Source organism: Malaclemys terrapin, chromosome 14 (genome assembly GCF_027887155.1).
Source record: "Malaclemys terrapin pileata isolate rMalTer1 chromosome 14, rMalTer1.hap1, whole genome shotgun sequence".
Classification (NCBI taxonomy): Eukaryota; Metazoa; Chordata; order Testudines; family Emydidae; genus Malaclemys; species Malaclemys terrapin.
In genome coordinates this window covers 31,746,733-31,763,627 of record NC_071518.1, presented here as the reverse complement: position 1 = coordinate 31,763,627, position 16,895 = coordinate 31,746,733, and the positions used below count along the sequence as shown (strand labels likewise).

Below are 16,895 nucleotides of genomic sequence, written 5' to 3'. Positions count from 1 at the left end.
CCACGTATCACTAAAACAGGCACAGGGAGGGGCTGTTTTTCACCAGAATGTAATATATGCAGAATAAAAAGGAATAACACTTATCTCCGCTATCACTGTATATTATTTAAATATGCCATACATTAAAAGTATATCATAATCCCCTATTCTTAAAATAGCTTTTATTGCTGTGGTCTTGTAATGACTTCCCCTGGTAACTCTCACCGCGCTAGCATCTACACTATGATGTGATCACCGGATATAGTAATTGTGCTCAAATGAGCACACAGAGTTCTAGACAGTGGAGTAATAGTGCCCGGATGTGATGCTCCAGGATGTTTCAAGGCAATATAGTAATTGTGCTGTGGCGTGTATTTATCCACTCATGTTGGTTGCTATGTATCCACTCATGTATGTTGCTATATATTTACCATAGCGCCCCCTACAGGCATACCTGCAGTAACAAATGTCGATTGACATTCGTTACTGCAGGTATGCCTGTAGGGGGCGCTATAGTAAATACCACAATAGCCACCACAGTGCAAGAGGTTCCCGAATGGAAGTGATTTGGAACAAAGGACAGCATTGACTTTTTCTCTAAAACAGGCTGTCTACTTGAGTCTCTCCCGACTTGCAGACAAACCCTTTAGCAAGAGGTCTTTAATCAAGGAATCTGCATCCATAGAAGGCATCTGAGTCCCGACCTCCCCCCTCCCCCTTCCCTGTTTCTTTTCTTGACTGCCAAATATATTTGGGGGCATTTCTTTGGTCATTGTTCATATCACTCGATGCTGCGTTTGAGTTAGATCGGCGAGCTGCTCTTTTGCAGTCAATCTGCGTTGGTACCTTGAGTGGGCTCTTCTTCAAGGGCCCCATTCGGTATTAAAATCAGCAGGAGTTGAGGGTTGTTAGTACCTGGCAAGATTGGGCCCCACCACGTCAACTTTCTTCTCGTTTTGTAATAGCCTCGTGTGGTCATTGTTTCCACAGTAAACAGGTGGGAGGGGGAAACCCACAGAGTTCACTTTCCCTGTGCTGATTCTTATAAAAAATCTGGTTCATAATCAAGCTCATCCAAAAGATCTAGATTTTTATTATCGTGTTTAATGCTTTGAATTTGCTCTTTTAAAATCTAGGCGAGCCCCTTTTTTATGTGTTATTAAATATTAAGGCGCTCTCCAGCTTGTGCTCCGGTCTTTTCATATTAGTTCTGCATCAATCCCTGCTCTGATTTTTTTAATCAAAACAGTATTCAGAATATGATTCCCCAAGATTATATTTTGAGAGATTTGCGATACATATCTTGCCGGTATGGGCAGATTGCGGGGAGTTCTGAGCTGCCTGGATAATCTGCATCGGGCTCGCTTGACCTTTAATAAAAGGAGAGCAAAAAAAAAAAAATCTTAAGACTCACAGCAGGTCACCTTAATTCAGTCGCCTGCCCTTAAAACATACCAACGTGTTTAAGTATCCCCTAATCGCCAGTTCTGAACCAGTCTTTCCAAAACAAATAGATATGGAGGTGACTGGAGTGCTTGGATACAAATGAGTCTTCAAAAGATGGAGAGGTGTCAAGGGAAAGACCTAGGCGTAGTATGATACTGGGGATCCTTGTAGCGATGGAGTATGTATACTTTGCTCCCATGCTAGGTCACCCTTCCCCTCTTCTTCCACTGTCGCGCCAGGGGCTGGGATTGTCAGGGTTTGTTTATATCACCCTGCAAGATGTGTAGAGTCAGAGGCGCCAAGAGCCCCTCTCTCCCTGAGAGTAGGGTGACCAGATGTCCTGATTTTATAGGGACAGTCCTGATTTTGGGGTCTTTTTTTTTATATAGGCTCCTATTACCCCCACCCCCGTCCTGATTTTTCACATTTGCTGTCTGGTCACCCTACCTGAGAGTCAATGGAAGTTGGGCCGCTTTGGGCATCAGAGTTCGCTGGGAAGTCCCAGTGTCCTGCGCCGCGCCCTTGCTTTGATTGTCCTTCTCTCTGGACTCACGGGCAAGCTCCAGTGGCCACCCCCCCTTCCGACTTGGAGGGCAGAGGGTGGGGAGTGGGAAGCCACCGAAACTCAAATCACTGGCAACAGAGCAACTTCTCAAGGCGCTGGTGGTGATGGTCCCGGGTTCCTTCCGAGGCCAGAGAACGCGGGAGAAGCTCCTTCCAGCAGCTCCGGCAGAGGGACAGGACGTGGGGAGTGCTGCGGTTTTGTATTCTCAGGAAAAGCTCCCGAGTCCGGTTGGTCTAATTACAGCAGCTATCGAGATCCCCCCACCCCCATGAACCTTTAATGGTTAGGGTTAAACACGGGCGGGAATAGATGGCATCCATACTACCTGCTTCTCTTTCCCTGGGAGCTGCAGCTCAGGTGTGCGCGGGCCGATTCTAGGCTGCTTAGAAAGAAAGGGCAAGTAACAGCCCAGCACGAGGACATGGGTGTGACATTTTAGGAGCGGGGGAAACTCGAAGAAGTTCCCTGGCTTTGAAGAAACGGGTCCTTGAGGGAAAACCTCTGCGTCACTTCCCAGCGCAGAAAACACCTGTCCCTTCTGCGGCGGGTGATGGGATGGGAGCGACTGAGCCGTCGACTTGCAAGAACCCTCCCAATGGGCCTAATACTCTTTATTACAAGCGCTAATCCTTCAAATCCGACTTGAAATAATGTTTATCTTCTCGCAGCTTAATTTCCCTGCCTCTAAGCTGCAGGTCACTGCCACAGCCTTCTGCTCCTGCGAGGCTGGGCTCTCCCAAGAATGCATAAGAAAGTGTAAAAGCATTATGCTTGGGGAAGTAGCATAAGTCTCAATCAAGTGATTGGCTCTTTCTAAGTGGCAGTGCACTTCTATTCTACTGATTTCATCCAGTGCTATCTGTTCGATCGGTGGTTTGGTTCAAGCCCTCCACACACACAAGGCATCTATTGATATATTCCTTTGGGTTGTGTTTTACTGTGCGCACCACAGCAAATAATTTCTGAGCATCTTGGTATTAAAAAAAATACCATTGTCCACAAGATGCAAAATCTCTCGATAAAGCGAAAGTTTGTCGGAAAGAGAAAACTCTGTAGTTAAAGGAGAGTTCATACAAATCAACGTAGGGGCAATCAGTGCCGAAATTCATACCGAGGGAAAGGGCAATAGAATAGTTCTGCATGTCTTAATCAGGGAAATAAAGGTTTTCAGACTATTTTTAAGCCACAAGAAGTCGCCTCAGACCTAGAGAGGTGCAAAATCCGTCAGTTTCTCTCCATCATCTGGTAATTAAAAACCGAATGAAAGCAGTTTGATCCCGCTCTAGTGGTCATTAAGGTTTGAATGAGGAACTATATGGATATTAAGAGTTAATTCCTGTTAAGATGAATGTGTGATTAGCAAATAGTTCAGAATGATCTGTCTGTTACTTCTTATTAGACCTATAAAGTTCCACTCATAGGAGCCCAGGCAGTAGCCTCGTCATAGGCCACTTGAAATGGTTTCAATTAGAACAGGGATTGTGGTTAAACTGCAAGTAAACTTGGTTAAGGGGCATGCCCAGCTCTCTTCACTTAGGCAAGTCTCCCACTGAGCCCAATGGGAATGTTGTAAGGGCTGAACTGACTGGACCATAAAACTGGAAAATGATGGTAACCTTTTTTACTGACGGTCTTCATCACAAAACCCCGTGCTGCTTCTCAGCATTAAAGCTGAAATATTTATAAATAATGGGAAATACATTAAAATATATGCACTTTAGGAATATTTACAATAAAAGACATACTACATTTTCCACATAAAAATCGGTGTGAGTGTGAGATATATTCATAATCTAGAGAGATCATATACAATTATTTTTTGTGTCTTATGTGTGTGTTTCCTACTTGGAAGACAGGACAATTAACTCACAACAAAGACATAGTGCGTATATATCATAGTTCCTTATTCCAGTTGTTTTGCAAATTCCAAGTATGAAACATACTCTAAAGAAGGAAAGCACCTACGACGTTATAGACGTGAGTCTATTATCAGTATAGACACAATCCCACCCTACAGATTCATAGAGCGTAGGTGTGTTACACAGACTACTTCCAATCACTCCCCTTGATCCCTTCTCATTGATCTTCAGTTTCTCATCCCCGTGAAACGCTTCACTTCTTCTCGGTTACAAAACTATAGGATTCCCCCCCCCCCCCCCCCAGCAGTCCCACTTGTCTTAGTAGCCTTTGGTAAACATGTAGAATTCTACTCGATTTTCAAGATTGATTTCCCTGATTTATTAAGGCAGAATTCATTGGACTCTATTGACCACAAATGACTTAATGTAAATGTTGACCCTGGTGAACTTGGAAATAGCTAGTATCGGGTTGATCTATAGATGACCTCTTAATTACCACAGTTATTAATTTAAATTATTGCCACTGCTTCTAGAAACAGGGAACAAAGAAACATTCTTTCCTCATCCCTGCTTGGTTTATTAGTCTGAACAGAAAGTGTTTGATGACACTTTTAATTAAACAGAAATAATGCAGAGATGCGGTTTCCTTTTCTTGTCTGCCTTGTAAAGTTCAACACTGCTCTTTTAACTGAATTATGGTGATGACCACTCACAATGCCCTACTTTGCCACTCCAGACCAGTTGCTAGACTTTAAACTGGCAGGGGCACCCAGTATTCCCCCCCCCCGCCCCCATCATGCACGTCTGGGAGGAGGGGTGGATACTTTAAAAACAGGGGAAAGCCAACATAGTTGGGGGTGGGAAGGAGGGAGAGAGAAAGCGTTCGCTTGTCCTATTGGTCATACCTTCGAGTAGTTCAGTCATAAGTCCCTCAAGTTTGCAAGACGGCTTTACAGCATTCAGCTGATTCGTTTTAATTAGAGACTCTTAAAAATACGTTCAGCGAGATCTTTATACAATGACAGAAACTAAACAGCCCGTCGAATGTCCTTAAACAATACCCCTCTCTTTTGTCTCTTCAGAACCACACAGACAATATGATTTACAAACATACTTTACCAAAGAAAGGGGGAGAGGGGAGGAATGAAAGTACTGTAGTTTTTTTTTTTTTTAAGGACAAGGTGGGATAAAATTAAGACTGGCCTTTTGGTAAACACGCTAATCACTGGTATTTTACAAATTACAAAGTTGTACATTGAACACGATGGTTCTTGAGGCGGATCTGTTCAAACTTGGAGTGATAGCGGTGGCGGGGCGGGGATGGAGTATTGTCTTGTAAACTTGTGCGAAACTACAATGATCCAGTGCATGAGACAAAGTCTATAATTTATTCAAGTTCCCCCGCTTTCTTTCCGAGCGGGGTTTTTAGTCTCATCCATTTTTGAAAAACAAGTTGTGCATATGTTATGACCGCTCCTCCATAAAAGAAGGGACGCTAGAGTCATATTTAATGCTTTCAAGGAGCAGGGCTCCTCACTGTTGGCGGAGGATTTTTCAAGCCAAGAGCCTTGATGATCAGACCCATCTTCGGGATTCTCACAAAGGTGCTGGACTAACCTGCTGAGAGGGAAAGAAAGGTGATGAAAATCTCACTAGCATTGGTCAAGTGTATGTCCCGCGCCTGAAGAGGCTACAAGCTACGAATACATCCCCATGTATCGTATTTAAAATTCTGGAGTTTTATAAAACTAAACTCAGGTGCAACATTTTCGGGGGAAAGACACAGTAAATGTTTCGGAGCAATTTGCTTACCGAAAAGGAACATTTGGACCTAATTATCTGTGTGCTCAAATAACATTTTAAACTAACTTACTAGAATAGTTGTTGGTCCTGGGAGAAATTTCCCTGCAAAGCAGAACACAGATACCATTATTTGTGCCTATCCTCTCCCCTGTCCATCCTCTCCACCAAACTCACAACACTGTCGCCAGCATCTGTTCTTTCTCTCCCACAAATGTTTCAGGAGATCCAATAACCTCTGAACGACTAAGCACTCAAATAAAATCATATAGTTTGTTACAGTGAGGCTGTTTTAATAGGTCACATCAGTCATTCGCACACGCGAAGTTAGGCTAGACAAGGGGACCCTGGGCTTTTGTAGAATCTGTTTGTAATACTTTGAAACTGAAGCGGTATCCCCTAGCAAACACAGCACGGATTCTCTCTGAAAATATAGATCTTTTACTGTCCCATTCACGAGCCCATAAAATGGTTTAGTGTGCAGGAAAGTTCGTTACCTACCTCACCTCTTCAGCACTGGCCTAAAAGCTGTTCTCAGTTTATCTTTATGCTGCACTACACAACCTTCACTGAGATCTATGGCTCCTTGGCTGGGTTTCACATTTCTCCCAAACCCTGCGTATAGACATAACCAATTTATCACAAACGTTGAAGCTTCACAAGGTACATTTGCTTTGTCTGACCTAGGCCAAAAGGCTTTCCAGCTCTCTGAAATCCTTTCAGTCCCTGGGACCTTTGGGGCCTGCCCATACCCCACTCCCTCACCCCAGCCAGGAGTTGGTTGAACTAGAATCATTGTTTAAAATATTACAGAAAACGATTAGGCCCAGCAGCCAGATCTGTGCTGCATCGAATTAGGAGGGGGAGTTGTATGTTTTTCATGTGACGGGTGCTGTAAACAAACGTGTTGGAATAGAAAACAGGCAGCTAATGGGGAAGGAGGTCATTATTTAGCATTAGCTGCCTGTTTTAGGATTCAGGTATGTTCCCCCCATCAGGATGAAGAGAAATATGGAAGTACCTTCAGCTCCTGAAGAATACTGGCACGTCTCCCCCAGGACGGGATAGGAAGCACAGCTTAGTTGGATAGACTGCAGGTTGAAGGTGGAGTTTCTAAAAATCTTGGTGGCCTGGGGCAGTTCTTCGAACGCGCTGTCCGCAATGGGCGGAGCTCTGAGACTGGCCAGGGGTCTGGCCTCGGGGCAGTGTCCAGACACAGAGCGCCTTCCCCGGCCGAGCAAACAGCCAGGGCTCGCTGTCCTTGGTTCGGAGTGTGTGGGGCCAACTATAACATTGGCCCCTGCGGTGTGAGCTAACGACCAGATTCTGGGCTTGTCTGTGGGTTCGTATTGCTGCCCTTGACTAACGGTGCCCGCCCCACTGGCTGCCTTTTGCCCCACGGTCTCTAAAAAGTCTCCTCCTGCCACCGGCATGGCTTTGTTACAGGGGAGAGGGTGAAAATTGCTGGGTGGGGTCACGCTGCAGTCCCTTTTCTCAGACTCCGCCAAAGAAGAGCTGGCACTGGAAGCCGCCAGGTGTGCACTCTTTCGGTCGTTCTCTAGCTTGTCTTCTTCCTCCTCGTCTAAATCGTCCAGGTCGCTCAGTCTCAATTCCTTTTCTTCCTTGAAGCTTTTTTGACCTGCTTTTTTAAAAGAATGAAGAGGGGGAGAAACCAACACATTAGTGATACAGTGAAAGGGCACGAGCATTGTGTGTGTGCAACGCAAGATGTTAATCACTGACAGTATAATTGTGTGTGAGGATGCTTTGTAGAGGCTGGTATCTAATGACTTTTAATGCCACTTCTTATAGAGTTTGCTATTGTGTCTTTGAGATGGGGGTCTGTTTCGTCTTGCTTTTTAAACACCTTCCTCATGAAGACATGGCTCTCAAGAAAAAGAAATCGGTGTATTCCACCCCAGCTCAATCCAATTCGAAGTCACTCATCCTAGATGTCCTCCCCCTCCCCTACCTTTGCCTTCATTTTCGGTGCCATATTCCTCTTCCTCCCTCTTGTTTTCATCTTTTCTCTCTTCTCCTGCTTTGTTCTTGGGAGACCAGGTCATTTTGTTTTCCTTCTTGAGCCTCCGTCTGGCGTTAGCAAACCAAGTGGACACTTGAGTCAGAGTCATTTTGGTGATGATGGCCAGCATGATTTTCTCCCCTTTGGTGGGATAAGGGTTTTTTCTGTGTTCGTACAGCCAGGTCTTAAGGGTGCTGGTTGTCTCGCGAGTTGCATTTTTGCGCCTGGCTGAGCCACTGAAATCCACTGTCCCATACCTGCCATGAAATATTTAAAGAGGAAATGTCACTGAATAGGAATATGCGGAAGTGGTACAAAATTAACTTTACTGGCAAACTGTCTATTAAGATTAAAGCTATCCAAGCTAAACAATTACCCCCTCCCCTCCCCACCCACTGGCTTTTATTAGCCAGAATTACTTAGCTTACTTCACTCTGGGTATTTTATTTATTTGCTACTTTTAAAAAAGAACAAACGACTGATGGTTTTATTCCGGGGAACAAAGAGGACCAGGGAAGGAGAGTGAGTCATTACGTTGCGGTCCCGTTTCGAGTTCACCCCGTACTGGGAGGTCATAAGCAGAGGGTTACACCCAGTTTTAATAGAGAGTACCACGTGTCACCGCTTTAGCAGCAGATGTTGCTAATCCAATTCGCCTTTTCCTAGAACTTGATTACCGCTGCAATTACCAAGGAGATGAGCGGCAAAGTTTTATGTTAGCTGACTGCTGTTAGCCGCTTGCTTGGATTCTCTGTATAACATTTGTCAGCTAGGATATCCCGGGGTTTTTGGATGGCTGTTGCTGCAGCGCAGAGGGATATTAATGCTACTCGCAGTTGATCAAAGGGCTTTTACCTGTCGTACTGGTACTGCCCTAAGGAATGATCGTAGGGGTAGAAAGCAGCAGGCTGTGCGAATCCCGAGTGCAAACTGCTGGTGCCATCCTTAATTTCATACTGAGGGTTCTGGAAGGGAAGGAGCCGCTTTTGACATTAAAATTGAAGGTGTTAAAATAGGAAATTCCTCCACTTGTCTGACTGAATCAATGGGGGCTCCATGCATTCCAATCCCATGACGCCCCTGCTGTCTCTCTGATCCCTGCTGTCCTGAGGGGCCCCCGCTGCTGCCTTTACACCAGAAGGACGAGGCATCTGTCTTAGCATTTTTGCTACTTTTCCCTCTTCTCACACTCTGCCTCTTCCCTCCCCTCCCCAGGTCCTAAAGCAAATTTGTAGCCTGTTGCAGGCTAGCTGACCCCCCCTCCTCCCTCCCCCTATGCCCAGAGGTAGCAATAGAATAAAAGCTCCTGGACAGGGGACGAAGCTTGGTATTTGGACGTCTACTCACCAGTGTGGTGTAGAGAGTTGATGGGTCTGTGCCGTAAGGAAGGTAGTTGGCATAACCCTGGCTGGCTGCGGCTGCTGAATAGGGAGAGCTGTACATCCCCAGAGCTGCATTGAGTTCCGTCCGGGTGCTGGCCAGCAGCCTGTTTTCGTAAGAGGGACAGCAGATAGTAGCCGCTTGGGCAGATCCCGAGGAAACATCCGACACGGCTCTGGAGGCAGTTTCACAACAAGTCGTACTGGGGCTGGCAGACACAAAAAACTGGGGAGAGAAAAGAATGTCCAGGGTGATTATTTAACACGCAGAAAGAATGTAGAGGTGGGGGAAGAAAACCAACCTCCCTACAAAGGAGTGTCAACTAATGAAGGAAAATGGGAACTAAACCGAATGGGAAGCATGTGTAGGGTGAGGGTAACTAATCAAAGCAGGCAAAACTTTAGGGAAACCATTGCCATAGATTTTTTTTTTTAAATCTGTGTGTAAACTCCCTTACTCCGGTTCACATTGATCTAAAGGCAAGAAGTTGCGATTGCAGATAACTTGACAATAGACTAAGCACTAAACATGTCAGATAATGCAGCCAAAGGCATCTGATTCCTTTACTTTTAAAAGCACAGGAGAAGCCAACGTCCCAAGGAAGGGGAGGAAAACCTTGCTGTGATCCCGGTGTATAAATAATCCAACCAAAATAAATTATGGATCAATTTACGATAGAGCAGCAATTTAGTTAATTTGGAGGCACTTTTGGAAGTCGCCAGACAAAAATCGACACATTCTAATATAAGGCGTTAGAGGAAATACGGAGGAACATGTCACAGATAAATCACACAACAATAATATATAGTCAAATAAACCAGCAAACAAAAGCTCTGGCCGAATATTTTCTATGGGTGCACAAGAACTAGCCTGCGAGGCTAACATCACAGAGTAAAAGGCTGGGAGAAAAGCGCCTGCAAAAACCAATGCCTTACGCTGCGCCTCTCAAATGAACGCTGTAAGCGAGTAACATAGGTAATAGATCAATAGAGATTTGTAAATCAGCTGCATCTAGAATTTTTTGCACTTAAAACAGAGCAGTGACAGATCAGGTTCCTTGCCCTGCAGACTGAGGGTTGTTGTTATTTTTTAAAATCCTAGAATAACACAAGCGACACACACACACACACACACATTTTTTAAAAAGCCTCCAGATGTGCCCTTTAAAAAGACTCGAAGCAAGGGGGTGGGGGAAGGAAACAAGACATCTGGAATGCAGCAGCGGAATCTGATCAAAAGTGAGTGCTCTCTTCTCTTACCTGCGAAGTGGTGCTGTAGGGATATCCAAACTGAGAGAAGGACATAGCTGCTCCTTATTTTTGAACCATAAGCAATATTCCTCCCCCCCCAGATCGATTGTAACTAAACCCCCTGCTTCAAGATGTACCTTCTCCCATACACATTTCCACGTATGGCTTCCCCCCCTCCCTCAATTATAGATGATTTCACTTAAGACAAGCAGCCAGGCATCTGAGGCATGGAGCCTGAAAGAAGGCTTCCCCCCCACCTCCCATCCTTCTTAGGCATATATATGTTTATATATAAAAATCACCCCAATGTATGGAGGCTTGAACTGAAAAGGGGAGTTTAAAAGAAAGGAGGGGATCACGTAAGGCTTGCAAGATATGGAGCCTGCTTGTTGTATTATTTTCTGCTCTATAGTTCTTTAGCATTCATCCATGGAAGAGTATCAAAGTGACGTCATAGTAATCCCGAAACGACAGCCCCAGCCAGGCTATAACCATCTTTGCCAATCATCTCTAACATCGAAGATGCACTCAACACTTGTTTCATGTTGTTTTAATGTTGGGCTGTGATGCGCGTCAAAGGCAGGGACCTGAACTGCTGCGCGGTTGGTCTCTCTCGCGCGCTCTCTTTAAAAACACCATCCAATTTGGATTTTGAAAAATCAGGGGAAAAACGTGTGTGTGTGGGGGGGAAACTTATTCCATTCACTAAAGTGTAACATAGCCCATTCCCTCCCCCACGAGATACCTCAGCCCTGGAGGTTCAAAGAAAGACAAGGGAAAGAAATGGCGTTTCCAGGTAGTGCAGGGGAATGTCGTACACAGGAGTTAACCATGCTGCTCCATTCTGACTTCTAGGGTGGATCTGGTGCCTGCGAATGTATTGGACTCTTTAACAAGTTCTCTAATATGTGCCTGCCTCTGTGCTAATGATTCCACCCCCCCTTCCTTTATGATCATCTGGATCTGTCTGTCCCCCACCCCCAACTTTTGCATCCGAGTCCACTATTCGTGCTGCAACGGCTGAAATCCTCTTGCCCTTGGAGTGGCCCTGAAAGGAAGGGGCCAAAAAATAACTCCCAACCCCCTTCCAAGGCGCCTGCAGCTTGCTAGGAAAGGGAGAGACGTCTGGGATCCGCAAATGAGGAAGAACTGACACGTGTGTGTGTGTGTGGGGGGGGGGGGGACAACAGCATAATCGTCGAACAGGGAAGTGAAGAGCCCTCAGAGGTAGTCTTTCCTCTCTCTGTCTCACAGCCAGCCCGCTCCCTGGCCCCAGGGTCCCTCCCTAAGTGATGATGAGCAGGGGATCCATTTTTCTCTATTAGATCCAGAAATGGTCCCAACAGGAATGAATGGAGGGGAGGGGAGGAGAGGCTTTGACAGGTCAATGGGAAGGTGATTGATGGCTGCCTGGAGACCAGCCTGCCCATTACCACTAAGGCGTAATTGCATCAATTAACAAATGGAAATGCCCTTGTTTAACCAGCAACGTACACATTGCAAATTTGCCTTTGAGGTGAGATCTTGGAGGGAGGAGAGCGAAGGATCAGGAGTTTTTCGGGTCGTGTGCTAACCGCAACTGCTCCGCTGATGATTTCTCTCCAGGAGAAAATACACTGCATTTTAAAGCCAGCTGCCCCTCCCCTCATCCGACAAACTACTTCGTTTATATAAATCCGTGTTCTCTACCGGTTCTGTTCGCAAAGAACATTCCACGGACACACGCCACACCCAGTGTAAACGGTGCATTTGCTGCAACGGAGTGTTCCACACATGACTTGCAAGAGAACGGTGGTCTTTCTACTAACGGTGGCATGTTTTTGAGGGGGAAAACAAACCAATGAACCCTACTGCGTGTGCTTCCTTGCCTGACGATCGGGGCCATGGCAGATGCGACCTAGCCAGAGGTCACAGTGAAAGCTGACTTTCCTTTCCTCTCCTCCTGCTGCCCACTCTGAAGTTGGGGATAGGACTAGACCCATAATAATAAATAAAATAACCTTGGCTGCAGTTGCGCGGATTCTCTAAGGGTGGCGCTAGAGAGCCGCGAGTGAAGCCGGGATCTGATCAAACAGCGCTAGATCCAGATCTGAGACCGAGAGAAAGGAAAGAAGCCCACACCAAAGGAGAATAAACAGAGTTAACCTGTTTCTTGAGGGAATGAAACGCGCTCAGTCAGGTAGAAATACCTTCTGCTCGCAACCTTTTTCAAAGTTTGCAAGCAGAAACTGTGCAAGCCCAGCCCGAAAACGCCGTGACCCCCTTCCCTCCAAATTATTATAACCATCCAAAGTTGTCCCTTAGCCTAGCCAGAACACGGGTGTAAGAGTTTGCAATGTGGGGCGCAATATTACTCTGCTGCGATTAAACAAAACCCTCTGAACAAAGACCGGTTACTGAATACAGGGATTGGGGCTAATGTTCTACCATGGACACGTTCAGTCTGTGAAAACCCACAAGGCAATTCAGCAAAGCCAAACCAAACTTTTATTGTTGTACACCAATCGCCTTCTGAATGCAGACGCCCTGATTCTGGGAAACGCTCAGCATTAATTGCTGAAGCAAACACGCACACACACACCCGCCTCTAGTCTCTTCTCAGAACAATAAAAAAAAGTCCTGCCATGCTATTTTAAAAAAGTTTCTTTTATTAAGAAACAGCGATTCTCACTTGGGAGTTAATACACTGTTATTGCTGGAAGCTGCATTGAATATGCCAGAAAGAATCCTCTCCATGGAGCAAGGGAACTCACTTTAAGCACTTTCCACGTGTAAATCAGACCCTGGAAAGTAAGTTTTCAATTACTTTCTGCGGTTGTATTTCAACCATAGTGTGTGGGTATAAAGGCGGCTCTAATATAAGGCAAGAGAAGAATAGTTGTAGGGAGATCTGGATTTGTTGCACTACTGCAAATATTAAAGGGGGGGGGGGGAAGATGATCCAGAAGTCACTCTTCCACCAGCCACATATAACATTGGACTGCTCTGCTCCAACCGGTTTACCAGACTCAATCCTATTGCCCACCACCTTAGAGAAACGGTGGCAATGGGAATATAGGAATCCTCCCTATCCAAACACACTCATATTACAGATTTCAGTAATATGTAGAGGCCAAGACTTCCACTATATTTCAGGCCAGTTTCAAAGCTCATCTGTGGGGAAGGAGAGGATATAGTCCAATCTGGAGCAACCATTTACATATATAGACTACTTGAAGGTCTGGATTTAAGCACAGCACCTTTTTTGTCCCTGATGACACCTCATGGAATGGTATGTTTGAGGGAGCACTATATTCCTGAAGGATTTGATTGTTTGTGTTTACTATGCATAGGTATTCAAACTCAGTGGGCAGAAGTGTCATAACAAGAATTGTTGAATATCTGGAGTAATGCTGTTTGTGTGAAAGGCTGTCCAGGGCTTTCTCTCCTTTCCCCTGTTTACAATTACACTTTGTATCCACTAATCCAAGATAACACAAGAATTGCTCGGTTTTGAGATCCGGTTTTTGGTGTATTAGAATAGCAGTTTATAGACTGCCACTCTGCACACTAATTTAAGTTGCTCTTCCTGGGAGTTTTGCCAGAATACAAGGTGCAAGATCTCACCCCGCAGATTTCAAGGCTCCTGCTAATGTTTAATCTGCTGGAGAACTCTTATGCTCAGGCTCTGCTGAGCTCCTGAACCTTGAAGTATCCAGTTACCTTGAAAGAGAGCTGAAATTATCTTCAGACCAATTTGACTATAGTTTATGGGGGGAACAAAAACAAAAAAGCCAGACTGCAATTTGAATGGTTGCTGATCTGGATTAGCGCTGTTTGAGCGACATGCTGACCAAGGCTGTACTTCTCAATCAAGCAACTGATCCATTTGAAAATTCATTAAAGCACACTTTGGGGTAACATTCTTGCTAATTATTTAATTGCAAGAATTCTTAAGGGGGGTCGAAGTATGTTAATTCTAAAGTAATAAAACAGCTTTTTCTAAATCACTTGACTCAGCAACTGTTATTACCAATCTAGTCAAGTATCAGGGGGTAGCAGTGTTAGTCTGTAGCCACAAAAACAACAAGGAGTTCGGTGTCTTTAAGGTGCCACTGGACTCCTTGTGGTTTTTGTACCAATTTAGTATTTCTTAACAGAAATGCTTTCTTAAATTATCTGATAAAAGCAGCAACAACAAAATTTTGCTCAGCCCCTTTGTGATAAGAAGACATAGGGGCTATTGTGAGGGCAATATTGATTTACTCTTGATTTATAAATCCAGCCAGATTGTAGAAATGCTATGTTCAAGTTTACCTCTCTCTCTCTTGACCTTAAAAATAAATGAACACCAAAACCTCAAGCAATATTCAATGCGCAAAACCAATCTCATAATAGACACAATGCAGATCAATGCAAACATTATATTTGTCAATCTGTACCCAGCACAATCAATATTAAAACAAATCTGTTACCTGCTAAGTATCTTGCAGCTGAGTGCAGTTTTGAGAGATGGCCTTTTGCAACTAAATTCCCTCTTTACTTGTGGCACCCTGCCCTGCCCTTTGGAGATCTTTGTGTAGCATACTTTGTGCACAAGAGCCAGACATGTGGCCGTTTTAAATTACTCTTCCAACCCGGGATATTAAACTATGTTCACATTAACCAATACAAGTTCTGCCTTCCCCCACTAGATTTTCAAGAGGTCAGAAGTTCTATCTTTCCTTGTTCTTCTGAAACGCTGCTACCAGGCTGTCTGGTTATCTCACTTAGCAACTGGAATCAGCATGTCAAAACTGTTCAATCATCTTTCTGTGATATGTAAACATCGGCATAAACTTTATGTAAATGGATTCTTGAACTAATCTGGGTTCAATGAAGCTTTGGAGAGAAAGTATTGTGGAATTGGCTTTTATTGTTTTGATTATAGTAAACCACTTCAGCAACAGTATTGTCATTCTGCTTTTCACACTGATGGCAATGTTTTATGGGAGAGCTTAAGTTACCATGATGTGGTAGATGATTGTTGTAAATCTTTCTCATTAATTTGTACCTACACACATTATGATTATATACACACAGTGTGTATTCCTTTTAATAAGCTGTTCCAAAGAACAATATATCTATTGTACATGAACAGAAGAAACTATCTATGGATTCAAACTTCTGTTTTTGAAGAGAACAATATCAGAGTCTCAGTTGAAAATATTTTGAGCAGTATTGCAGTGAAGCATGATGACTGGAGTCCAACTGCAGTTGACTTAATTTGATTTTTGGTGCTTTTAGTATCAGCATCATTTGGTTTAGCTCTGTCATTGCCTTACTTAAAAAGTAATCACTGAGAGGTAAAGTAATAAGTATGTTCTTTCCATTAACACAAATGCAACTGATGACAACTATGTGAATAAAATAATAGGTTAATTGAAACATGCATAGAATGTCATTTACACAAAAGAAGAACATTGAGAGAGGAGAGGGAAAACACAAAGTGTCTGCGGGGGGAGGAAAACAAATGAAATATGAGAGCAAAAATATTGCTGAGAAGAAAGTACATTTATATTTTAAAATATAGATTTTTGTTGTCGTAGGTTTTTTGTACTTAGAAAATGAAAATTCTTCAAGTCCATGCATGAATAAACAAGTACAGCTGGGCAGCCTAATACATAATTTATACTGATCAGTCACTGCAGATCTAACTGAATAAAATCAAAACGAACACTAATTGTTTTGACAAACTAAAGTAGTGTATATGGTGGTTTATTGTAAAGCTTTCTGGTTACTTTCCTTATCTCAGTGGCTATTGTCAATGGTGATTTCTGCACTAGAAGCAGAAAAAGACAAGACAAAATTAGGACAATATTGGGATTAATATCTTGTCACAGATAACGCATTTCAATTGCTTAGCACATGAGCAGAAAATAGAAAGAACTCACATCAGAACAGAGGTAGAATTGACATTGTGAAGTATGAAACACATCTTGATTTACTAGGGGAGTGTAATTGCTGAGATAATGTGTGGTAACTTATCAGTCACGGATAAATCCAGTACGTAGTTGGGAGGTGACTTTTTTTTTTTTTTTTTTTTAGCTCAAGTCTGAAACATGCGTACGTTTAATTTTCAAGATCTTTAAGCATTTGTGTTTTGAAAAGGGAACACGTGAAGAGATGTTGCTGAATTCCTTGACTGTTATACATCCACTTTACCTAGTCCAAAAAGTTGCAAAACTTATCACTGTTTTGGGTACATTTAAGGTGTTAGCATGGTGACTTTTGAGTGATTAATATCCCAATATGCAATAATACTTGCAATGAAAAAATCACAACACTGGAGTGAAACAGTAACTACAGTCTGATACTGCTGTATTACTTGATATGTGCACTGAGTAGTTAAAAGTAGCTACCCTCATCTAACCCCCCATGTTTAGATGTATTGCTAATAAGAGTTCTGTCTAAAATGTTGCTTCAGAAATTTAAACTAGACATAGTCAGAGATATAGCGAACATAGCCTCCAAGCAGACCTCACTACACCACACTGATTTGCAGCTTCCTGTTAGCCTTCCCTTTCTGCCACCTGTCCACTATGTCTCCTCTAACTCACACTGCCCTACCCATA

At 43.8% G+C, this 16,895-nt stretch overlaps 1 protein-coding gene across 4 annotated transcripts; it reads right to left on the bottom strand.

Moving 5' to 3' along the window:
- Positions 1 to 5,223: 5,223 nt before the first annotated feature.
- IRX6 (iroquois homeobox 6) lies at positions 5,224 to 10,398 on the bottom strand. 4 transcript variants are annotated; one of them, XM_054049199.1, is made up of 8 exons: positions 10,312 to 10,398; positions 9,020 to 9,277; positions 8,528 to 8,637; positions 7,622 to 7,929; positions 6,671 to 7,291; positions 6,151 to 6,264; positions 5,723 to 5,754; positions 5,224 to 5,469 (listed from the first exon to the last, which is right to left on the bottom strand). In XM_054049199.1, the coding sequence occupies exons 1-6, from the start codon at positions 10,354 to 10,356 to the stop codon at positions 6,152 to 6,154; spliced, it is 1,455 nt and encodes a 484-aa protein (XP_053905174.1). In that variant the 5' UTR covers positions 10,357 to 10,398; the 3' UTR covers positions 5,224 to 5,469; positions 5,723 to 5,754; position 6,151. The 4 variants fall into 4 exon arrangements, with proteins under 4 accessions (XP_053905174.1, XP_053905175.1, XP_053905176.1 ...); XM_054049200.1 differs by lacking the exon at positions 6,151 to 6,264; XM_054049201.1 differs by lacking the exon at positions 6,151 to 6,264 and having other exon boundaries at positions 5,224 to 5,466.
- Positions 10,399 to 16,895: the final 6,497 nt, after the last annotated feature.

Excerpts from the sequence above, each read along its gene's own strand:
- IRX6 (XM_054049199.1), bottom strand. The coding sequence starts at position 10,356 with ATGTCCTTCTCTCAGTTTGGATATCCCTACAGCACCACTTCGCAG. Across the intron at positions 9,278-10,311 it reads CCTACAGCACCACTTCGCAG|TTTTTTGTGTCTGCCAGCCC; the intron begins GTAAGAGAAGAG and ends TTCTCTCCCCAG. Across the intron at positions 6,265-6,670 it reads GTATTCTTCAGGAGCTGAAG|GGTTTGGGAGAAATGTGAAA; the intron begins GTACTTCCATAT and ends GTCTATACGCAG.